The 24324-nt window shown below is 51.8% G+C and overlaps 7 protein-coding genes across 7 annotated transcripts; 4 read left to right on the plus strand and 3 right to left on the minus strand.

Moving 5' to 3' along the window:
• Positions 1-87: 87 nt before the first annotated feature.
• On the plus strand, positions 88-937 carry ACET3X_004220 (uncharacterized protein). Its single transcript, XM_069450401.1, has 2 exons — positions 88-377; positions 444-937. Exons 1-2 carry the CDS (start codon positions 309-311, stop codon positions 873-875), a joined length of 501 nt encoding a protein of 166 aa, XP_069308198.1. The 5' UTR covers positions 88-308; the 3' UTR covers positions 876-937.
• Positions 938-1439: 502 nt separating this feature from the next.
• ACET3X_004221 (uncharacterized protein) lies at positions 1440-4317 on the plus strand. Its single transcript, XM_069450402.1, has 5 exons — positions 1440-1542; positions 1602-2193; positions 2246-3120; positions 3169-3592; positions 3644-4317. Exons 1-5 carry the CDS (start codon positions 1513-1515, stop codon positions 3934-3936), a joined length of 2214 nt encoding a protein of 737 aa, XP_069308199.1. The 5' UTR covers positions 1440-1512; the 3' UTR covers positions 3937-4317.
• Positions 4318-4543: 226 nt separating this feature from the next.
• Positions 4544-6179, plus strand: ACET3X_004222 (uncharacterized protein). The gene has a single exon (XM_069450403.1). The coding sequence runs from the start codon at positions 4907-4909 to the stop codon at positions 5945-5947; it is 1041 nt and encodes a 346-aa protein (XP_069308200.1). The 5' UTR covers positions 4544-4906; the 3' UTR covers positions 5948-6179.
• A 2493-nt stretch (positions 6180-8672) lies between these two features.
• On the minus strand, positions 8673-11543 carry ACET3X_004223 (uncharacterized protein). Its single transcript, XM_069450405.1, has 5 exons — positions 11085-11543; positions 10822-10984; positions 10631-10765; positions 10318-10576; positions 8673-10265 (listed from the first exon to the last, which is right to left on the minus strand). The coding sequence occupies exons 1-5, from the start codon at positions 11106-11108 to the stop codon at positions 9866-9868; spliced, it is 981 nt and encodes a 326-aa protein (XP_069308201.1). The 5' UTR covers positions 11109-11543; the 3' UTR covers positions 8673-9865.
• Positions 11544-12048: 505 nt separating this feature from the next.
• Positions 12049-13303, plus strand: ACET3X_004224 (uncharacterized protein). The gene has a single exon (XM_069450406.1). The coding sequence runs from the start codon at positions 12147-12149 to the stop codon at positions 13128-13130; it is 984 nt and encodes a 327-aa protein (XP_069308202.1). The 5' UTR covers positions 12049-12146; the 3' UTR covers positions 13131-13303.
• Positions 13304-14022: 719 nt separating this feature from the next.
• Positions 14023-16809, minus strand: ACET3X_004225 (uncharacterized protein; the record flags this gene model as incomplete). Its single annotated transcript, XM_069450407.1, has 5 exons — positions 14023-14163; positions 14216-14831; positions 14921-16037; positions 16108-16513; positions 16744-16809. The coding sequence occupies 5 exons, from the start codon at positions 16807-16809 to the stop codon at positions 14023-14025; spliced, it is 2346 nt and encodes a 781-aa protein (XP_069308203.1).
• Positions 16810-20906: 4097 nt separating this feature from the next.
• ACET3X_004226 (uncharacterized protein) lies at positions 20907-23542 on the minus strand. Its single transcript, XM_069450408.1, has 5 exons — positions 23356-23542; positions 22861-22918; positions 22585-22810; positions 21943-22089; positions 20907-21752 (listed from the first exon to the last, which is right to left on the minus strand). The coding sequence occupies exons 1-5, from the start codon at positions 23436-23438 to the stop codon at positions 21505-21507; spliced, it is 762 nt and encodes a 253-aa protein (XP_069308204.1). The 5' UTR covers positions 23439-23542; the 3' UTR covers positions 20907-21504.
• Positions 23543-24324: the final 782 nt, after the last annotated feature.

A 24324-nucleotide genomic window follows, 5' to 3' on the forward strand; every position in this document is an offset into this window, starting at 1 on the left:
CGACCCGCGTTATCAGTTTGCCAAGCTTATGACCAATTGAGTCCCCACATCGAGTCTTGTTGATCGTCGTTTAGACAAGCCTTTCCCCACGTTGCTATCAGTCCAGGACGTCAGGCACAGAATGATATGAGTTCAGTCGACCCACTTGGAATCGCGTACAATGTAAACACGCTCAACATCCTCATCGACGTCTATTTGAACATCATTCATCCCTCTCGTGACATACCGACAACTCTTGCGCACCTTTGCGACATACAGCAAAACATCCAACAGAGAACGTAAGCCATCTTGTGAAGCATTGTACTGCGATGGCGTACGGGCGTGGTGGTGCCGGCAATTACTACGCGGCGCAAGAGCAAAGCAAGAAGGCTACTGAGGCGAGTTGAACTAGCTCTTGCGTTCTCAATCGTATAGGCTGCCAAGTCAGCTGACAGTCTATACAGGACGTTGAGGCCAACCGTTCCATTTCCGCTGCACAGCCCACTCCCTCTCCGACTCCGGCGCAACCTTCGAATTCCTCTCAAGACTACGCACACATGGGTCGCGGCGGTGCCGGCAACTGGTATCAGCCCACCGAGCTTCAGAAAGAGGGCACTTTCACACCGGCTGTTGACGCAACCGCGATCCCTACATCAGCAAAGCCACAGGTCAGCACACCTTGGCATCCTGAGGGTCAGGAAATGCCTGTCGCGAGGAGTGGGAGAGGTGGTGCAGGTAACTTTGTCTGGAAGAGTGAAGAGCAGAAGAAGGGACAGAGAGAAGATGAAGAGAGAAGGATAGAGGGACTGAGGGATGAGGTAGAGAAGAGTGTCGAAGCTGGATTGGCGAAACCGCCTTTCGCGCTGCTTGGGAGGGAGACGCAGAAGGGCCGTTGAACGATATCGACAGGACACAGCGTTCAGCGTGTATGCCAAGACACCATGGATAGTTAGATATTCAGGCCCAATGAACCAATTTAGCATGCACCGTCGGAATTACGCTCAGAAGGCTATCTCTGGAAGTGCCGAAAGGTACGCTAGAGATGTACTTGGTAATCTGCGTGGCGACTTTGCATCGAGGGTAACAGTGTTTACCTTCAGAATCCGTTTTAGCGTTTGCCTGTGGAGTATTGGAGTTTTTCTTAGCTTCCTGCTCTCAGAGACGAGCGCTGTTGCGGAAGTCACTACATCTACTAGGTAGCACTTGGCCGAAAATCAGCAGTTCAGAACGCAGCAGCTAAGCCTTGAACCTTTGCACACAGAGAAGCTTATCTACTGTTTCAGAGGTATACCCATTTAGAGGTGTGGTGTGAGTGGGGTCCATTGTAGACACGCTTGATCGTGCGCATCTCTTGAGGCAGCTCATGACGTCGCTTCCTCTTTGGGCCAACAACGTCCGTGCACTTTGTTTATCGACGCCCTAGCCGATAACTCCCCCGTCTTGGTCTCTCCCCACCCACAGACCAGCCCCAATCTCCGCTCATCTTCGTGTTGCAACCTGGTCGTGGATCATTCTTCGACACTTTGCGACAACATGGCGCGTCGATCAGCTCGTTTGCTCAAGGTATGCGCGCGCGTCGCTGTTCTGTCATTTGTTTACATCTACTAATGCGTCTGTTGCAGCGTGAGACCACGCCCGACACCTCGATGCGGTCCGAAGGTAGCTGGCATACCGCCTCGTCGCCAAAACTAGGACTCCCAGACCTTCCAGAGTTGCCAGAGCCCGGTATGGAGCAGAAGACGCCCCCGAAAGCATCTGAGGGTATCAAGGCCCAGTCAAAGCTGCCGCATGCGACCGCGACCGCGACACCCACACCACACAAGAACACATCGACCCAGTCGCTCATTGATGCCGCCAAAGTTCAGACTCCCAAAGATCGGACTCCGATCAAACCAGCAGGGCAGGAGATGCATCCCGCACATCATCATGCGAGTACAGCGAAGATTCTGGACGAGGCGCGCTGGCTCGGGTTTCAATCACTGGGTGCGCATACCGCGCCATCCAAAGCGGCTGGCTTAGCGGGTCAGGCGACGCCGTCGAAAACCCCAGTACCTACTACTTCGACAGCCAACCTGGACTCGTCGCCCAACTTCCGCTTCCGTTTCAAGTCGCCCTTGTCCAAAGATGAGGCTGCACTGAGCCCAAGCTCGCGCAACATCTTGAAAGACGCTGGAATCACAGGCACTCCCGGCGGCGGAAGCCGAGCTCTGTTTGGTAGGTTCACTCAATCTGTTTTGCTTTTTCCCGAGTACTGATTTTGATATAGGCACGAGTGAATGGTCTTCCAAGGCCGACGTATCTCCCCAACGCAAGAAGGCCGAAGCCAAGGGCAAGATGGCTCGCTTCAGTGACGTACACATGAAGCAGTTCAAGAACATGGATTCTATCGCGAATCACCCGTCAGCTTTCCGCGCCGACCCTACCCGATTCAAGCCTGTCGTAGGTCATCCTCTCAAGAAGTCGCCTTCAAAGCCAGACTTCGCAAACCCGGAGACGAACAAGCTTAAGCGTACGCAGTCCAAGGCGGATCTGGCAGACTCAGGCGCGAGTTCTGCTGGTGATCTCAAGCACACACAGTCGAAGATGGAACTGCCAGCGTCTGGAAGCAAAATTGCTTCAACTCCGTTAAAGCGTACCCAATCCAGGATGGACATTGCCGGATCTAGTCTGCCACGCTCGCAATCGACAGCCCGCATGGCTCCTCCCACACGCGACGGACGACCAGCGCCCCGTGATAACGATGGCGACCACAACGCGGCTGCAAAGCGCGTCAAGCGTACTGAGTCCGATGACGCTGCTACCACTCGCCCTGTGTCTCGGGAGAAGATGTCTGACATCTCAACTCGTGTAAGTGCTACCTCGGCGCGTAAGAAGACCTCTCAGACTGCGCTTCCTCGCCTAGCTGCGCGATTGATGACACCCACGAAGTCGTCTGTTGCGCGTTCACAGAGCGTGAAGACTCTGAGAACTGCCTCAACAATTCCCACCCTGGCAGGCTCACCTTCCACGACCAACCTGGGGGCCTCGCCGTCTATCAACCGTAGCGTCAAGTTGCCCTCAGCGGGTATTTCATTCCCTCCCACTAGCAACATTAGCCATTTGCAGTCTATGAGGGATGGAGCACGTAACGGTATGCGCAAGGTATGTGTATTCTTGGACATCCTTCCAAGTGTTTACTAAGATCAGTAGGCAAGCGAGAACCTTCAGCGTGTCCGATCGATTCTCCGCACGCCAAACCGCAAATTCTCAGACGACCCCAGCAAAATCGCGGCAGGCACTCACGTATCGCCTCCAATCCTGGACTCTGATAACACTTTGCCTGTGATACCTGCTACAGCTCCTGTCAAGAAACAAGTCAACTTCAGCAGTAGTACTTTGGAGCGTGCATCACACGACGAGTTGGGTAAATCACCGTCGCCGATGAAGTTCAGGGCGGGCAGTGAGGTTCCTGCTGGTGCTGTGATCTACCCCACACTGGGCTCAGCTGCACATCCAGACCTTTCTCAAGAGACCGAGACTCCTCCCAGCCCGTCACGACGTCTCACATTCGGTGGCGAAACTCCCAACCACCCTCGTTCCTTCTCCTTCGAGTCTAGCAAGACTGTCAACTTTGGTACGTTCACATCATGGCTTCTATTCTCTTTCCATGCACTGACTTTCTTAGGCCCTACGTCTTCTGGCACGATTCGCATGGTCCGTGAGAGCAATGCATCCTCTGCTGTCGATGGTACAAAGCGCAAGCTGGAGACGCTTCAAGAGACGTCTGACAAAGAAAACGACGGTCCCAATCAAGATGACACGCGGTCTAACAAGAAGATGAAGCGCATGCCTGCGCCTGCGCCGAAAACCCCCGCCAGCACGAGCAAGCTGCCTCGCCACACTCCGGGAGGACGTTCGAGTGCCATCAGCAAGTCAAGGCTTGCTTTCCTTGCTACACCCAAGCGAAACAAAGCTTGAGCTTGTTTGCCTTGGGCTTTGAGCATAGCTCCGTTGGGATATATCGTCGTTGCAAGCTGTAGCCGACGTACATCGTGTCGTGATGCAGCGAAGATTTATTCTCAGTTCACGTATCCTGTCTGCCATTTGCTGGCGTATCGGTTATGGTGCTTGTGCATCACCTTACGACTCATGGCACCTCTGCTCCTGCCATAGTTCCTTTTGTCTCATTCAAGTTCATAATTCCTTCGGGGCGTAATGGTTGGTAAAGCGTGAACCTCAAAATCTTCTCCTTTGTTTCTGGATCTCACATGTCCAATGGACAATGAACATTCCGAAAACGGTCCTCACGACGAAGCTTAGCTTGTGTATAATACACTAAATGAATAGTAATGACAGTCGAACAGCGTGACAAATGATGCGGTGTGTATTTGGGTGTATTGTATGATGCGGAACGATGATGGTCTTTTAGATGTACAGCTAAGACAGACCAAGCAGTGTGAATGCTGAAGTGCGTATGACTAAGCCGAGTGACATGTGCAGTAAGTGGGTCGAGTTCCGCGTGCAGCGGTCGGAGATTCCGAACCGACGTCAAGTCTCATAAATTCACACCGCTTACAAAAGCCCCCACTACACACAAAAGGGCTTTTCTAGCAGGTTACTACGTCATTCGAGTACGCGCGGACAGCTTACGGCCTTGCTATACTAGCAGGGCGACTTTCACTCCACCACCGTGGCGTCGCTAAGCAACCTTGTCGACGAACTGAAGAATTCCTTCAACTTGTTCAACTCCCGCTCACTTGTGAGCTCATCGAAGCCCTCTTCGATACACGATAACGAGGACCGGCCCACAGACGCGCTCTCAAGATTTGTGCGATTCCTGCGACATCGCCGTCTCCACGACATTACCGAATTTCTCACGAACCCCCGCCTCGACGATCCAACCTACCTTGGTACTCTTGCTATCGCACTAGCATCCGTCGTCGTAACCATGTCCTGGTTCTCCCGCAGCACCGGCGGAAACTGGGGAGGGCGCTTCTCGCCATTCGGGCGTCCAGGCAACTCCCCAAATGCCGGGGTCGTCAACGACTCGGATTTCTCATACATCACGAACGAGGATCTGCGAAGGAACGGCCAGGCGCAGGCGCCCGAGATCGTAGATTGGGACGACAAGAACCCAGAGCGAGAGACAGACGTCCTCATCTTCAAGAATGGGCGCACAAACTACCCTACACACTTCCCGGCGCACAGCATACGGGATGGAGAGTTGAAGATTGGCACAGTGCGCCAAGCGGCTGCGAAGAAGCTAGGCGTCGATGATCATCGACGCATACGCATGTTCTACAAGGGCAGAAACCTGAAGCATGATGAACGCACCGGACGAGAGGAAGGTCTTCGCGGCGATGGGAGTGGCAGTGAGATTCTGGTCACAGTTGGCGAGACTCCAGCAGGCGGCCTGGCACCTGGCGCAGGAGAGGCACAACGCGCATACGGTAGCGAAGGTGAGGATGAAGATGATGACGATGAAGATGGTGTCGACTCGGGTGCGAATACCACAAGCAAGAAGAAGTCTCGCAAGCGCGGCGGCAGGAAGGGCAAGAAGAAGAACGCTTCTTCCGCAAACGCATCGGGCACTTCAACACCTGGCTACACCACTGCCGGTGCCGGCGCAGAATACCTCCCCATCCCTTCGCACATCAACGCGACCCCGCGCCCAACCTCCGCTCCTCCCCTAAATACCAAACCCGCCGAGCCCCAGACTCCAATCGGCAAACTTGATGCCATCGCTAGCAAGTTTCACACCGAGTTCGTCCCCATGTGCGTACAGTTCATGGCTGGACCACCAGAGGACAAGGCGAAGAGGACCTTTGAGTACAAGAAGCTAAGTGAGACTATCTTGACACAGATTATCTTCAAGCTGGATGGTGTCGAGACCGAGGGTGATCCAGACGCGAGGCTTAAGCGCAAGGCTCTCGTCAAAGAGGTTCAGGGCATGCTGAACAGGCTGGATGAGGTCGGAAAGGCTGCTTAAGCTGTAGTAAGAGACGAGGGAGACGGAAGGATGGAATAGAACAAGCCTGCGCAGTGTTCCATGATCTTGTGGAGCAGAAAATCGAGCTCGGTAATGGAGGCACCAACGTGTATAGTCCTCGTGCTGTCGCTCTATCTTCTGGTCGAAATTGTATCGACAGACCATGATATAATGGACAGCTCTGATCAAGGACTAGCGATCGAGTCGTATATCAATGTCAACGAACTTCTTCGGTCTATGTATTTCTGCTGTACCTTTGGTATGCTCTTACATTGTATTGTTGCCTCGTTTTCCCCCTGACATACCATGTCCTTGTTTCTCGCTTGCTCAAATGGACCGAAGGCGTAAAGATCTCATCGTTGTGGATTATGTTTTGTCATTCTTGTTCCATCATGCTCTCCTATCCACAGAAGCCTTGACAAGAGCTACATCAGCATATCAAGAGAATGCAGCAACTCCTATATGCGAACAGTACGTCTTCTCCATCGCGACGTGTGAACAACATCTGACCTTCGAGGGCAGCCTGTCACATATGGCAGGAGTCAGTCGTATCAGTAGCACAACTGCCGATAATCTGTATTCGCATGTCATTCGAGATATTGAAGGCAATCTCTGTTGGTACGCGAATGATATCTAATGTATTGCCGAAGGTCATGAATATCGCAAATTGACTAAAGGCGACTGCATCGGCCTTTACGTACCTTTGGTTTACCAGCGGCATATAGACTGGTGTTCAGTAGAGATGTATAGGCTGATCCAGGATTTGTTGTTGAAAGAGCCGGGGACAAGGTAGTGGTTGACCCGTAACTCAGCATGGGCGGAGCATATGGTGGTGGAGTGCTGAATCGGAGTGTCGCATAGATAGGTGGAAACCGTGGTTGAAGGAGAAGAGGCTGAGTGAAGAGGCTTTTTGGGCCATGTATTGGCGTTTCAGTCTGGACAACCAGTAAGGGCGAATGATCATTTTACTGAGACTTCTGTTTTTTATTCAGGTTGAGTCTTCACCCGGGCAATGTCTATTTGTGTGCTGCTTTGTACTTGGAGACTTCAGACATCAATGTTCGTATGTTTGTCTCTACATCAGGTCACTTCGATGCGAAGACTACTATTTCGTGACACAAACGTTAGTAGGAAGAAGGGGGTGATGGAACTACACCAAAAGAAATTCTAAACCATGGTTCAAGCTCTCTAGTTGGAAGCCCTGGATTCCAAAGGTGACGCAAGTTTAGCTGGCGATTCCGGAGCCATGTCTGTCATCCTATGAGACCCCCAGGCTCTGGCAGTACATCAAGCCATGTCAAAGCTATATTCAGCCATTGCCGTATATGCCGTTCTCTGTCAATCGTTTTGCGAATGATTACCCTACTGGTGACGAAATCGTCTCTAGCGAAAGAAGTATCTAAGAAGGCAATTCCGTAACTCTCATTTTCAGATGTCCTTTCTAGGAAATCTAAATATATCTCAATAGTATGATAGTGCAGTCATTCCGATGCACCTGTTCCGGTAATGGTTCAGTAAGATCTATTGCTGATCGAGACGTTGGACGTTGGATTCTCCGACGAGACTTTCTGCTGCAGACCCCTTAGGTATCTGTATTAAAGCTACCGCTCGTTGAGTCCGATATCACGCGAGCATTTGATTACACCGGACCGTAAAACAATAACATTGATGTTAGATGCGACGAACAGTTTGTCACGACTCGTTCCTAATTCGTTATTCGTGACTTCTGATCCGCGACAAGCACTGGAGCGGCGGATGGCCCAGATGTTTTTCAACACGCTGATACTGAACACTGATGTTGCCCTCAAGTGTTCGGTCATTCTGTAGTCCGGTTGTAATTGTGCATGAACACCGCTCAACGCCAAGAGAACCACCATATTGGCAGCTAAAGCACTAGTTTTATTGCTTCCATCATTCTGGTCACAGTGTCGTGCCATGGATTGTGGACTGTGGCAGTCGATGAACAGGACACTCCAGTGCATGTCAAGCGATATGTCATCCTCGAACACTCTGTCCCAATCTTCGCTTACGGGAATAAGAATGAACTTTGTCTTTCCTAACCGCTTCTATGGTTCTTTGGTGGGCTGCAAAGTTGCGGGTTTGCTGCGGCGGATGAGTTACAGCTCGCAAACATGTGCCGTATTAAGATGTCGTGCTGCTCACATCGGAGCATACGGCTGATAAAATCGAAGCCTGCGTCTAGAACTTCGTCCAGAAACCACCCTTTGATAGCATTGATATCGGTAAGGGCGGTGTTGCAAAAAGGGGTTCTCTTACTCATTAATATCCTTCTCATGCTCCAAAAGGATGTGATTCGATCCTATGCATCCATGGCTCGCTTCAGCATCGTCCTTGCTCAACAGAATGTCATATTTTCCGGCTTGGGCTATCATTAAAGTCAGTCGAAACAGTTAAGACTAGAGCAAGTGAAGAATTGGACATGGACCTCTATATATCGCAATCGTTTCAACGTCGTAGCTTTCCGTCAGAGTTACGTCAGGCTAGAAGGTGAACGTATCTTGCAGGCGGACGCTATTGATTGACATGACTTTGAGCAGGTTCAGTTGGGGAAGACCTTGCGTCGAAAATGACCCCATTGGCTTTCGTTTGATAGTGGCAAGCGTCGTCGACAATTTTTTAACATTCTGAAGCTGTTGTGCGCATTATCTTTTCTTACATTATCTGTGCCGTCTCGGACAACCAAGAAGGATTTATGCTGGGATTATGAAGATCGCAATCGTGAGATATATATCAACAACCTGCCGTCTTGCTGATGGATGTAAGGAACTTGTCCAAAGAGTCACCAAACATGTCCTATCGATGCAGTAGTTCTTTGCGGTCATGGTGACTTTGTGGCTGTGAAACACCCCCTGATCACTAAACAAAGATCACAAAGTGGTAGCATTTTGCATAACCTGACAAACAAGCACAATAAGTAGGTGCCAAACATATCTCGCTAGATATTTGCACACGTCTCCCTACTAAGTGATAATGACCACAGAGTCTCAGGCAAAAGATACTCACGAGGTTGAATTTGAGTTGACGTTTTCGTCGTCGAATTAGAGTTCGAAACAACGACGAAAAGCCTTTCACAGATCTGAGCTAGGATAGCCAGCCATCGGCCTGTGCTACACTAGGGAAGAGAGTCAGTAGTTTGGGAGACAGACTGTCGGAGTCGGAGTGGGCGTCCTCGGTCTCGGGTCCTTGTTAGCCTGTCCGCTCGGTGGATGTTCGCCCGAACTTGTCGCAGAAACTGACTAGAGCATCCGATGATCTCCCGGTTTTCAAAAGGCACTTGCTTTTACATACGCCACTTTGTGGAGACCCTTGACCTTGTCAGGACCTTGTCCAACGGGCATGACGATCTGGTAACCTGGCGTTGTGGGGGCGGAGCCCAGCAATGGCGTGTCAGTAACCACGTGGAACCGCGCCATCACGGATGCGACGATCACATTAGGCTAGCGAACCGTGGCTGATGAGTAAACAATCATTGTGTGCCTTGGACTAGAGGTAAGCAGGGCATAGTCAAGCCAGGTACTAACTAGGAAGAATGTGGGACTCGCGCCTAATCGAGCAGTGACATGTTGCTTTTGGTTGCAAAGGTGAACTACTTCAAAGACCAGACACCGTTCTCCTCAATGATATCAATGGGTCGGTTTTCGTCGAGCGACCTTCTGCCAGCCTCGAGGATCGCAGTGGTCGCGATAGTGTTCTTCAAAGTTGGAAGCGGCCGCGCGTCCAGCTGGTCAAGTGTGACCTCGCCTGCGTTGAGCTTGTTGACGGCATCAACAAACTTCTCAAACGAGATGTACCCGTAGCCAATCTGACCAGCGAAGTTACCCTCCTCGTCAGGAGCGTACTTCATGTAGAACCTAGAGATTGTCAGCACGCGAACTAGCAATGTTTTGGTGCTTCGACTCACGGGTTGTACCAAAGTAGGCCACCCTCATCGTCGGTAACATCGTAGCCGCGCTTTGCCTGATTGACGCGAATCTCTCCTGTCGACGCCATGTAGTGGAAGTATTGATTTGAGTGTACACCGGCCTTTTGTGGTGCTGCCCAACCAGCAGTGTAAACGCCGGTTCCGACCTTGCTGGGGTCATCCTTCTTCACCCAGTTAGTGAGCAGCGTGATGGTGTCCTCGGTAGCAGGGTCACATCCCAACCCCGTCGCAATGCCTTTTGCGGCACTAGCCATGACGCGTACCGGCTTCCAGTCGGGGATCATAGACTCGTTGATGTCGATGTGGTGAGAATTGAGGTAGTAAGAAATGTCAGAGTCGATACCGGCCCAGGCTTTGAACGTCTCCAGTTGGCTCCTAGTTGGACCGTCAGCTACTGTTATTTCCACATTCACAAGTTCAAACGTACTTGGGCTGACTCATGTAAGAGTAGAAGTAGTTGAAGTCGCCCAACTTCTGCGCCCTGAAACGCGCATCCGCGTAAGCGGGATCGTAGCGCTTGTGATGCTCAATGTAGACGAAGACATTGTGTTTCTTTGCTGCGGCCAAGAGTTCCTGGTGATGTTCCAGCAACTTGACTGCAGGCTTTGTGATGAGGACGTGGATCCCGCGTTCGATGGCGTACAGAGCGATTGGGTAGTGGGTGGTGTCGGGTGTGAAAATGGTGACTAAGAGATGTCAGTGGAGGTAAGACAATGGAGCCGATATGCGCTGCAACTCACTGGCACTGCCCTTGGGAAGCGCGTCAATTGCGGCCTTGTACGCATTTGGGTCGGTCTTCCCCTCCTTGGGAAATTCCTCGAATGACACATCCAGGTTGTTGTATGCTTCGGAGATGTTCTTCTGGAGATGTTCGCCTGGCACAGATCAGCATGCCGCATGGGGAGAGCAGTCGAGACGCTGTGCAACTCACGAATTGCGGGGAATTTGCCGCCCGATGTGCCCACCATGGATAGCTTGCCAACCTTGCCGCGTCTTCGGAGGTCGAACAACGTCAGTCCTACGACACCGACCTTCTTGTCCGACTTGGATGCGCCCCCTCCTACAAATCCCGTCGTGTACTCTCCAGTACCAACCTAAGACTTGCAATTAGCTCTGTAGCGCATTGTGACGTAGCAGCGTGAATGTATGCACGCGCGACAGGTGTAGTTGGGTGGTCGACGAGGGGCAACATACCATGAGTACTTCTACTGGCGCCATGATGACGGTTTCGTTTGAGACGTGGACGATTGTGGAGGTGAATTGGGACGTTTGGCCAGCTAGCTACTGTCGTGTTTCCGAGGGAGATGAGACGATACAAGAGCTGAATTCAAGGGGATGCGCTCGCTCAATACCCGACATGGCTTCGTCGGCCTTTGACTAGCTATCGATAGCGACGGAAAATATATGGCCCAGCAGCAGCGCGATGAGGGGCACCAGACGCGCAGGCGTTCTGCCGGCAGCCGCGGCCGGATGACGTTACATCATTCGAGGCCTTTGGTCGCGGTGGGGGGGAGGCAGAGTCTTGCTGAGGGCGGTTGTTCTGCGCCCGTAATTGATGGCTGTGGCGTCTCCAAGCCCATCTATAAGGCAGCCGGCTGACCAGAGTCTTGGACAAATGGCCTGGAGGGGGTGTGCGCGGTTGCTGGAGTTTATTGCGTCCGAGGGGTAGCGAGCTTCCCCAGGGCCAAGCAAAGAGCGAGACAGTGGCAGGACGCCCCCCACGCGCGGTCCCACGCGCCATTGGTGGAAGAATGCCCGCCGTCGACCAGGACCATGCTGTGCCACTATGTTGGACAGCGAAGGCTGCCCCAGACGCAGCGCTGTCCCATCACACAACCGCCGATGTTAGTCACTCTCCTAGAAAAGGCCGCACAATGTCCCGCATTTCGCGCACTGGTGTCCCGAACTCGCCAGATGGCCCACAGCCCTGCACCCAAACTCCAGTCTAGCCCTCGCTGTCGCTGCCCTTGGCGAATCACCGAGGCGCATTTGACGAGATCGCGACAACGGCAGAGCCACTGAGGCACGCCAGTCAATGTGGGATGAGACGTGAGCTCTGCCGAACTTGGCTCCTCTGACCTACTTTGCGCCGATTGCCTCCATCTCGCTGCTATATTAAAGCTGACCCAATCCGTACTTGGCTCATTGCTATTCCTCTCCTTCTCCTCTCTTCCCCATTTTGCATCTTACGTGTATAGCCTGCCTGCCTTCCTCCTCTGTATTATCTAGTCCTTCTTGACCAGACCCACAGCAAACATGGCAGCCAACGGCAACGGGGCCAATGGCCACTCCAAGGAACGCACCCCTCTTCGGCCGGGCATCTACTCGCCCACCATGACTTTCTTTGACCCAGAGACCGAGGAGCTAGATATCCCCACCATCAAGAAGCATGCAGTACGACTAGCCGAGGCCGGTCTCGTTGGTCTTGTTACCATGGGATCCAACGGAGAGGCTGTTCACCTGTCACGGGCGGAGAAGACCGCTGTCACGCGAGCAACTCGCGAGGCCCTCGACGAGGCTGGCTACAAGAACGTTCCCGTCATTGTTGGAGCTTCTGAACACGGCATCAAGCTCACAATTGAACTGTGCAAAGAAGCAGAGGCGGCGGGCGGCGAGTACGTTCTTACCGTTCCTCCCAGCTACTACCGCTATGCCATGGACGAAGAGGCCATCTACGAGTACTTCACCAAGGTCGCAGACGGCTCACCACTCCCAATAATTCTATACAACTACCCAGGAGCTGTTGCCGGTATCGACATGGATAGCGACCTCATCATCAAGCTTGGCAAACACCCCAACATCGTCGGTACCAAATTCACATGCGGCAACACTGGAAAGCTCACTCGTGTCGCTCTTGCCACCAATGCCTGCACACAGAAGAGCAACGGCAGTGGCTACATGGCCTTTGGTGGTATGGCTGATTTCACAGCTCAGACTGCTGCTAGCGGCGGATCAGGAATTATCGCTGGTGGTGCCAATGTCCTGCCAAAGACATGCGTCAAGGTCTGGAACTTGTGGGCCGAAGGCAAGTACGACGAGGCAATTGAGCTACAAAAGGTGCTCAGCAAAGGCGACTGGGTCCTCACAAAGGCCGCTATTCCCGGAACAAAGTCAGCAATCCAGTCATATTACGGCTACGGCGGATACCCCCGCAAGCCACTCAAGAGGCTACCACAAGAGAAGGTCGACGCTGTTGCGGAAGGTATCAGGGAGGTCATGGAGGTAGAGAAGAAGTTGTAGTTGGGTTACGTCATGTTTCCGTACGTTCATAATTGGTTGCGCTACGCTTTCTTCACAAACACACACACACATGCACACTTTGTTGACAGTCTGGGTAAAAGCAGTGTCTGCATTTACGGTGCTTTCGTCGTTGTATATAACCGTACCATCATAGATATCCTACTTGGTTGTTCTCATCGCGGAGCTTGTTTCGAGTAAGCGGACCACGTGACAACCGGCCGCGCCTAGGGAGGAACCTCGGAGGGTTGCGACTGCCCTCGCAGCATCATCACGTACTGGCGCGACACGGTCGCACTTTGCTTGTGACTCTCACACAACAGAAACAGTTTCTCACTCCACCTTCATTTGCCATTTGCCTTGTACCGCATAGCCTCGTCTCAGGCGGCTGCTTGCTGCCACCCCAATCATCGTGTCGCATCTAGAACCCGGCTACCCTAGCGACAAGCAGAGCAGCATCCTTGTCTCGGCCATTGCAGGACCAAGCGTAAAATCTAGGTCCAACGCCAACGTTTCGCCGTCACCGTCATGCTTCCTTTTCTGCCCGAGCGGCCGTCGCGGCAGCTGCCACAACCGGCGCATTCGCGGCAGGCTTGTGATCGTGATGCCGCATATACGCGCAATGGTGGCTGAATAGCGATCGAGTTTACATTGGTATTTGGAATAATATTCACGGATCGTTGACCATGCAGCATCGCTAATCGCTCAAAAACAAAGCTAGATGCAACCGCACGCAACCTAAATTATGCGCCCGTTCACGTTCATAAAGACGCATAATAAAAAACCCAATAGTCGTACAACGATCCAGCCGAATATACAGCCCTCGGGCTTTTGCGATTCACTCCAGACGCCAATGTCCACCGCCGGCTTCTAATTGTCTTGCAGCTCACTTAACTTAGATAGCCAAACCATTCCCCAAACTCGTCCAGCGATACAAAGATAACACCTCTCGCCTCTTCGCAGGCGTCATCTCTCTTGCATGCCCATGGCCTTTGATTTGCGCCAATGTTGAAATCATCACTTTGCGGAAGTTTCGCTGCGTCAAGTTAGCGGTGTAATAGCGACCGACGATAGAAGGAGCAGCCTACCTGATATTCCGTATTGAGAGTTACGACTGCAGCCTCATGCGCTCTGACAATCGTTTCGCAGGCGCGAATAACCCCATCGTTGGTCTCAGTCGACAACTTGTCGGCTAAGAGAAGCAGAATGAGGCTTCCTTGCAAGAGATACATGCCGAACAAGTAGGGCATAAATGACAGGTCCGGGTCAACATCTAGGATTACCTCGACAGCATGCGCAGCTGATATCGCATTGGACGTTGCCGCAAGGAAGGATTGTGAACATATCCACATGTTGTCGTCCTCCAGAAGTGCCACAGGATCCCATTTGCCGTGTAACAAGATATGCAGCACATGCATGATGTGAGTGGCATATGCCGCGACCTTCCTGGTTTGGTGAATCCACTCGCTACGCACTGGGTCGGGTGTGCCGTTGGACTGGGCTTCCTCATTCGAGCCGCAGCCGTGTTGTGCCTTGAAATCTTCGATGCTGTACGCATACCGTTCCAACTGGCGGGTGATTTCTGCTTCGTGGAGCTCCCAGGACGTCCGCTGACCGAACCTTGGATGGTTTTTCTGGGCGTTGAGATCGACAATGTCCCCGAGAATTGTCATCAAAGGAAGGAAGAATCCAAAAATATCGTGTCTGTATGAATCAGCAGTGTCCTCAGACGCGTCAGAGTGCGCTAGAAGACGCCCCGGAAGCGGCGTCTTTCGGTTGCGGGCTATACATACGATGTACACTCGAAGTTGAGTCCCCTTTTCCGCGCTCCGGGATGGCCGGTGTAGAACTCGCCCGCTTGCCAGAGCGTGTCCGAAACTGGCTGGAACAGATCCTCACATTCGTTGTCGAGCATGGCCAAGGGTCGATTGTAACAAAGTCCAAGGTGCCTATCGACCATGTAAAGCAACCACCACAGTCGACGCCTCTCCTCTTTCATCTCCTCCACAACTGCCGCAGATGGGGTGCCCACAGGCGCTTGCGCGCTAGAGCAATCCGATATGGTCACGTCAATCTCTCCGTCCGTTGCGGTGGTTTCCCGCTCTTTAACAAGTCCTTGTGGCAACTCCCGACCTAATTTGAGCTCTCGAGCCAGCGACCACGCCGCGTTCCACCACCGTAGGGAAGCTGCCTTGTACTCGCTTGCGGAAGTGACTACGCCAAGGTTGATGTACGTGGCGACATCGTCCAATGTACTTGTGGGCGGCATCGCTCCGTCGGCTCGACCATCGTAACGTCCTATTGCTCGATCGACTCCAAACGCGTCATGTGCGGCGGATGTCAGTCCAGGTCCTGGTGCGAATCCATGCGAGGATGGAGAGTGAACGAGAGGCTTAAGTAGATCCACAGTCAACTTCCACAATTTCTGGCTGATAATAGCTCTTGCGGAAGGCGATGAGGTTAAGTAGCTCGCTTCGCTTGTCTGCGCGGCGACCCAAAGCATGCTCGAAAGCAGAGCGGGGCTGCATCTTCTCGGCTTGTGTTGCCGGAGAAAACTTCGCTTTCTGAAGACAGACCCGAGAATATATGGCGAAACTGGTTCCATAAATACCGACGAAGAACTCTGGAAGTAAAATTCGAGCAAGTCACACGCGGTAGTGACATTGAGTATTGGTCCTAGGTGGGGAAGCAGTGGCCCCAAGACGGGGTATCTGCAGGCGGCCATGGCGGCGTCGTTTTGCGAAGAGTTTACGCTAACTCCTGACTGTGGCGATCCTGTGTCCACGGAACCATAGCTACGAGGTGATGATTGCCTTCCGGCTTGTTGGTACTGCATCGGATAGGCCATGTTGGCGTACTCAGGTGGCATCGAGACCGATGTTCCGTTAGGACCGGGGATGAGATGCATGCCTATGGCTGTTAGCAACTCTTCCAACTCAACACGTATGGCAATACGCAAGAAGATTTCTGAGTAACATACGAGACAAACGAGACATGTACACAGACTGGGAGTTGTGCGAAGTATTCCGGGCTCGTACATCGTACGTACCATTCATGGCATACATGAGCTCTTCGCGAGGCATCTCGGCATGCATCGTCGGGTACGCAGCGTTTGAACCAAGGAGCAATGGGTCGATCATCATGTGGTTGACAGGTGGATCGAATGTCGTGCCAGGGTTAAGGGCCTGCCAATCACTCGCCGGCAAACCACCTTTGCCGGCTGGAAAATGCTGTACGACTGGCGTGGCTTCTGATTGCGACCAAACATCTTCATCCATCTCAGCCATAACACCAGGCCTCTCGTAATAACTGGAAATCCCATTGGGGGTTTGCGGGCTACCAGCAGCAGCAGCCTCTTCTCTCTGCTTCTGGATGTGCCTTGGAACCTGTAGTTCGTCAGCTCCTCGATACGTCGGACAGTCGCAATGCATGCGCGTGCCAATGTCCACGCTATTGGGGCTGGTGAACATCGATAGTTGGCGTTGCTTACTTTTCCGCGTCGTTTCTTTTCACGGTTGTACTGACAAACGTATTCGAGCTCTATGCAGCGCGAGCACGGAGCTTGGCCGTTGCATCTTGTTCGCATTCGATGGCAGTGATCGCATGCTCGGCTTACTCTCCGTTTTACTGGTGCTGAGCTCCGGCGCTCGAGCTTGGGTGATTCTGCTGTCGTGGTCTCCATGGCTGTGTCTGTTGGTTGCGGTGACGATTATGACTTCGACTGGTCCCTACATAAGATCAGCACCAACCGGCCCCCGTCAAGCATAGCCGACGTACTGGTTCCTGCAAAATGGCAACCCAATTCGAGACCTGCGAATTTGGAAGGAATGGTACTTGGTGCGCGCAGGTGACGTTGCGCGAGTACCTGAAGACGAAGGAGTCGGTAGCCGGAAATCTGGGGACGACCACGGGTCATGCGATACTTGGGGAGCATATGTGGGCCTCCGACAAAGCTTTAGGTGCCGAGGATACACCCCGACTGTAAGATGTCCTAAGCTGCAAAGACGATTCCAAGGGTCAGTGTGACGATCTGTGGCTTGAGGATTCCATGCGTCCACGCGGGCTTCGAGAAGCGAGATCAACTGGAGTGCAATATCGGAAGACGCAGTGTTTAATTCGAGCATTCATGGATGTATGAAAGCTACGACCCATTGGCTACGGCAACCAGGCTCTGGGGCAAGACGTGGCAAGGGTCAGGAACGCCGTAGCAGGGGATCGTGGCAAGGGTCAGAAAATCCCAGTTCATGATTCGAGCATGGCTAAATGCAGATTAACCGGTGGGAGATGCGCTTCTCAAAGTCGGCGCTAGGAGCGAACCGCAAAGAGCCCCGCTTCTTCCAAGTTCACACCGCACGTCAGCTTCCCGCCAATCCTTGCCTGCTCCATGTACCAATAAGTGCTGGCAGCTTCTCCAGGTTGTGGCTTGTACCGCCTGACCATCATAACATTCCCGAGGCACTCTTGCGCAACATCAGCGTCGGAGATATCGTCTTAAGGTGCTTGATATACCCCTCCTTCGCCGATATTTGGTGCGCCACAACTGGAGTTCGGCTGGTTTGGAATGCCATCATCCGCTGAAACAGCCTCCGTCCCGTTTCACGGTACCTGACTGTCATTGGCATACCCATAGCGATCAAGGACCAGACGTCAGGACGTCAAAATATGCACGCTGCCATGGCACCTGAAACCCGATACCTGTTACCGACAACGATCTTCTCGTGAAGGCATGGCACGACCTTCGCGCTACACCCAATGATATCCACAACAGGTCCCACTCACCCAGGGACCGAGCGTGAGTCTCGACCCAAGGACAAGCTTGTATTCCGGTATCCACAAAGGAGTCGTTAGCACTGAACATGGTCTATCTGCTAACTCAAGTATATACACCGATACATACGTTGGTTGAAGCGCTGAGCTAATTGTGTCGGCGGATTTTGGCCAAACTTTGTTCTGCGGCATCACTGTCCCCGCCATGCAGGAGAAGCCGAGAAATCCTGCGCCTCTAAGTGAGCTTGTAGTGGCTGTAAACCAACCTCCGATATGTGGTCGGCCCAACGTCACCGTTTCTCGTCTATATGCGGAATACCGCAAACTGGCCGTGTATTCCCTTGCCAGCACACCAACAACGCGAACGGTCTGAACACTAAGGAGACGGCCGTAATATTTCTGCACCAGAACATGATATTGCGTCCGCTTGAATCTTCATGGGACGGAGAATTGTTAGGCATCCCACGCTTATCTCAGGCACGCGCTACAACAAGAGTTCTAGAAGACTCAGACCCAGGAGCTTCATTTCGTAACTTGACCAGATTATCAGAATCTTCAAGCTGAGTTTTCAGCCCCATGTGGGCACCATGTGTTGAACAAAACTCTTCTCGACTGAAACTTGTTGGCCGATGGAAGGGATGGCACTGCTTCATTGCTCTGTGCCCACCGTTAACGATCTTCATGACTCTATCCAGTTTAGTCGTCGCACGCTAAGAATTTCGTCCACACCCACACGAGAGCAGCGTCTGCCGGGCCGTTCAACTAGCTCATAGCCTTGTAAGTGCTGGGTGCTGCATCACCACCGAAGTGATTAACATGATGAACGTGCTGGTGACAAGACGCAAGCACAACGCTGTTGAATGACACTGTATTAGATCACCACCGAAGTCATAGCTTGGCCGGTCCTACCGGTATACTCTGAAATTGCTTCATCTTGAGAGGCTGCATGTCGCGACCAAGGAGGGGGTCCGCAACACGTCTGCACGTTCTAGCACGAGGACCCGCACAGTGGGCATGCATAAAGACAAGGCCCCTTTGCTCTTGCCTCTAAAGGATGATCAATCTGTGCCCCCCTGGGTTCCGTCGCCTGCATACAGGCGCCAGAGTTCGCCCGCTTTGTATCGAGCCCCGAGATAAGTGACCATACAGCTTTAGCTTCCTATATCTATAGGAGTCAGGCTGATACAGAAACCCTCTCACAGAAGAGTCATGAATCACTAAATGTTTGACTGTCTAGCGACGCTGAACTAGCGAAGGCTATGCCTCTCCCCAAAGGCGAGTGAGGCTTGGGGCTTCCACATACATTTTCGCATGCAGTTCGGGGCGATGAGGCTTGCCGTGAGCTTGCCACACTTCGCCTGTCCTGAGGTGTCGTTCTTTTGGAGTAATGTGGGACGACATCATTCCAACCACACGATTCTTGTGCGACCTATACTGGCTGCAAGCCCAAGCATCTATCGTTGAACTACTCATGATCAAACATGGCTGAAATCGATTGGGGTGACGCTTGCATGCTTTACTTTGAACACTACAGTATAAAAGGCTTGGAGTCATCCATTGGACACTATGGTATGCACTAGAACCTGCCTCTCTCATGTACCCCAGATTCCCTGCCCAGTGAAGCCGGGATCGTGGCATACACGAAAACCCGGGGAAGTGGCAGCGTCGGCTGAGCGGACGGTCACTCCGCTGTGCAAAAACGATGCCTTCCTGCCTTGTCAATCTTATGACCCGCCATGATCAACTACGTTCCACGATGTTTACCATTGCTAACGAGCTGTGGCGGCTATGGGGAAGGCAGAATAGCCGTAGTATAACAGCTACGGCTCGAAACCTCGGTCCTCGCAGCTCTGGAATCACGTTCCCTCAACTTCTTGGGGCTTAACCGGCTCATTTGAAGCAAGCTCAATCGTCGCCGCCGCCGTCGGAAAGCTCATCGCAAACACGCAAAACGCAGCTCATCAAGGATTAATGCGGGGAGATTGTGATACTGGAGGCGTGGGTTGGTGTGAGTGTTGCGAAATGCAAGTTGCTGCCAGACTGACGGATAGACGGCGAACTGGTCACAGGGGGCAGGCCGTTTGGTGGCTTAGGATAGTCTGTATTTCTGATACAGGTGCATATATCACTGTGGGTATGCTGCAGGCGCTCTGCATGAACCCGGGGCGAAACATATGATTCACTGGAGTGATAAGGAGTGCGTCTCCGCCTTTCATCAAACGGGCAGTAAGCAGCCCACGCACTCTTTCCAGGGACACGATTGATCCTTGCCTGCGCCTCCCCGAAAGGAAAGTTGGGTAGAGAAGGCCTTTCGTATCCGTGAGTACATGATCTCCCTCACAGATTTGTCGGACGAGCTGATGCTCACAACCTTGGAATGCTTAAGGAACTGTGATATCTCTAGGACCGAAACTATCCAACCATATGCGTCCTGTCAGTAAAGTAATCTCTTACTTGATGGCTGGGCCGATGGCTGAACTTTCTGAGCTTCGAACGGGTGTCACCGCATGACCACCGTCACGGCAACAGGCGATGCCGTCCGCGTTTCCTCAGCCACACAAGTGATGGGCATTAGCCCATGCGCGTAAGAGGATACAGTCACCGGAGCTTCGTCCCTTTAGCAAGCACTCATCAGTGAATCTCTGTCTATTGAACCTGGACTCACGATGTACGCGTGTAAGTCAGTCAAAAAATTTTATTAGGTTCTCTTTTTCCCAAGTGTGGAAGTGTGTTCAGCTGGTTCGGCACTTCACCGTAGCGTACTCTGGGGGCCGCCGACTCGACTGCAGGCTTCCTAGCACTATCATCGCTAGCATGTAAGCGCTCCTCAGCTCTGACTTCGTACGGACAGTTTCCCGGCCTCTCACAAAACCTTGGATGTTACTTCTAGAGCGTTTCAAACGGACAGATGCATAACTTGATGGCGATCGGAGCGTCCGCGGTCGTATATGGGATCGTCACCGGGCCTTACTTCGCAATAAACGACTAGTATTGTGCTAGTGCAATATCCCGCGAACCGTGATGAGCCCACTTGCCATCGATCATTTCTGAGTCGCACCCCCTGATGACTGAGTATTACGCAACCAAGCTTGCCAACCTGGACATCCCCTGTTTTATTGACAGGCTTGGCAAGCCGCATGTACCTGGCCCTTTGGGCTTAAACTTTTGCGCGGGTTTGTCACTAGATGAAAACAATGATGGTCTTGAAACTCACCCGAGCTCGCGCGAGAAAATGCCAAGACGTAAAAGTTCCAAGTGGGTCATTGTCACGAACGAGCATTGGAAATGATACAGGTAATCCTGACTAGATTTGCGTTTCGAAAACTGGTACCTACGGTGTTGCGCGAGTACTGCGATGGTGGCGCAATGTAATCTATAGTCTGGAACTTGGGGGTTAGTTGGCACAACAAATTCGATGCCTAAGATGGCGGCTGTTACAAGCTCGGATTCGGGTTGAAGGTGCACTAAGAGCAAAACTAGAGATGCCATTGGCCCAACATTCAGAACTGTACCATGCGATTGGTTGAACAATGTCCTGGTAATTCTTACATGTCTTACCAGCATCCTTACTTACACTGCGACTGCTCGCCGTTTGAAAAAGTAAAAGCACTTACTTTTGCTTCTCAGCATCCTGCTTCATGCCTCCCTGAATCCATTTGCGGCTTTCGGCAGCGTACTTTTCCATCTTGTCTTTGTCTTTGAGAAGCTCTTTGATTGAGTGAGGGTCAGGAACGTGACGACCCTTCTCAACACCAGGACGCAATGTCATGCGCTCTTCCCATGCTTTAAGCGAGGGGAACTCGTCGATATCGACGCCTGCCCAACCTGCAGAACTGACCCATCCATAATGGGAGATATCTGGTAGATGTTATTGCATGTCACCATAATCATCCTCGAGTGTGCTACATGTCTATGTGTATCGGAGAAGACATAGAAAATAGGACATAGTTGGAAATGACTGGACATATGGCTCTCCAACATCGTTGCCATCCATGAACAAAGAACACAAATAAACTGGCCAAAGGGGTTTCAAGGAAGAAGTGCTTACCAGCAATTGTGCATTTTTCACCACATATGTAAGGCTTGTTGTCTGAGGCGAGATGCTTGTCAAGCACGGAGTACAGACGACGAGTTTCATTCTGGTATCTCTTGACACCGTATTCAATGTGCTCGGGTGCATACCGTGTAAAATGGTCTGCAGTTGACGTTAGCCTGTTGCATCGATAAGCATCATCATTGCACTCTAATCGCAGCACGACAGAATAGTCTGAAGCTAGAGAGAAGGGCTTCACTGCCTCCAGGTGGACCTCGTCTCAATGGAACAGTTCTTCCAGTGATCTCCCCCATATCGGGATGAGGGCCTCCACATCGGAATCGACGGTCAGGAGATAGACTTGGCGGGTCGCCACAATTTCACAAAGGATGTAGGCTGCTCGCCTTGTACGAATGAAGCAGACAACAATAAATGAGCTGTTGTGAAAACATGATGTGTTCCTCGGCATTCCTGTGAGAACTTCGTCTCGCCATGTACTGTGGCCATCCAGTGTCGTTTCTGACACGAAGAGCAATGATAACACCATTATGGAAGCGGAAGCAAACCACTATTGCGACGAGCAACACACTGATGCTGAAACAATCTCGGGATAGCCGCAAAAAGCAAAAAGTCGAGAGCAGAAGAAAGTGCACTTACTAGCTTGACCTTGCATTGGCCCAACGCCAGCATTCTGAAAGTAGAGCCAATTTTTCATGGTGTACCATTCACGTGTGCCCTTGGGGAAGCTGATCTTGTGATCTGTGTCGTAGCGGTCGATAAGATATTCCATGATACTTCCAGACTCGAAGAGGTTGATAGTTTGGCCATCAGTAAAGGTATCGGTGAGCGCAGGGATTCGCCCATTGGGGTTGATCTTCAGGAACTATCTTTCGTCAGCGTGGAGAGGTCAAGCAGGGGAGAGATCAGACTTGCCCATTCTTCTTTTTGTGTGTTCTTAGAGATGTCGATCTTGTGGACTGTATAAGGAAGGCTGCAGAATTTAGCGAACCGACTTAGTAGTGTAGTACCATCTTGTTTCATATGCTAAAGTTCAGTATATCAAAGGTGTGGACATGACGACCTAGTAAAACTATATGCAACTGGCCACAAGCACATGCGTGTGGATTTTTGAAAAGAATTTGACGAGAACAAGCACTTGAGGTGTATGTTTCGCGATTGGTCGAAATAGTGCAAATAGACCCAGCAAAAAAACGTCGCTCTTCCGTTGTCCGTTGCCAGCCACTGAGAAAGCATCCCAGGATATTCCAGTTCCATGTTTCATTGCAGGAGGAGGATGGGTGTGAAAAGGAACCGCCTTGACCGTGAACGATACTGGGAGAGAAAAATACTGTAAAATACTGCGGTCTAAGGCATCTTAAACATGATAAAAGGGGCAATGCAACTTTCGAGTAACCAAAAAGTACGTACCCTAGCTCTTCCAAAGTTATGGAAATCTTTATGCCGTTAGGCGTCTGTGTGGTGTACAAATTGATGTCCGATGGTTGAGACATGTTCGCGGTTGATTTGAAGGTACAAGTCGGTACGGCAAGAGGAAACAGAATTTCGGGTTTCTTGGCTATATATCTTGTAGAAGGGCGCAGTAAAGCTCTTTGGCCAGACAATCGTAATGATGTAGTAGTGGGGTGTGATGAGGGGCAACTTCGGACCAAAATGGAGATTGGTGGTTGGTTAATCGTGCCGACACCGAAAAGTGCGACGATTCGTAAGCAGCTCCAGATGTGGAATCCTGGATGTTCTCACCGTGGTGGGTAGAGATGCTGGCACTTGAATTGCTGGTGAGTAACAAAAATAGGTGTCAGATGCACCACCCAAGTCTGCGTCTTGCGGGACAACAAAATGCCCATAGCACCTAGCATACGAACAAGACCTTGCCTTCTTCCTTGGGAGAACAGAAAAGATACTGCGAAGGACGCACATCATATGGCTTCGTCCGAGAGTCGTACATTCGAAAGCGGCCATAGCGAACGTTGATCGAACTACCTACGTATTCAGCGAAGCGGAGAACCTGAGCAGTCTCCGGCAAGTACGCCGCACCGCCACGGGAGGCTGCCGGCACATCGACATCAAAAGATTTTTGTAGTTATGAGCTTGAAACGGTCGACGATACTCCGGCTTTACGGTACCCTTACCGAGTAACAACCCGTGAGGTCTCAATACCTGACGCCTTTGGGATGTTATAAAGAGCACGAGGCGTTGGATATACTAGAGATGATACTACTATGCTTCCATCCTGAGGAGGAGCTCTCGATTCGTTACAAAAAAAAAAACTTGCTCCTCAATTACGGGATTGTGCAAGTAAGAGGCAGGATCGCGTGGAAGGGAACACAGGATCACGTGATTAACAAACGGCAGCCTAAAGCAGCCAAGCGCGCTCCC

Source organism: Alternaria dauci, chromosome 3, assembly GCF_042100115.1.
Source record: "Alternaria dauci strain A2016 chromosome 3, whole genome shotgun sequence".
In the NCBI taxonomy this organism is placed as follows: Eukaryota; Fungi; Ascomycota; class Dothideomycetes; order Pleosporales; family Pleosporaceae; genus Alternaria; species Alternaria dauci.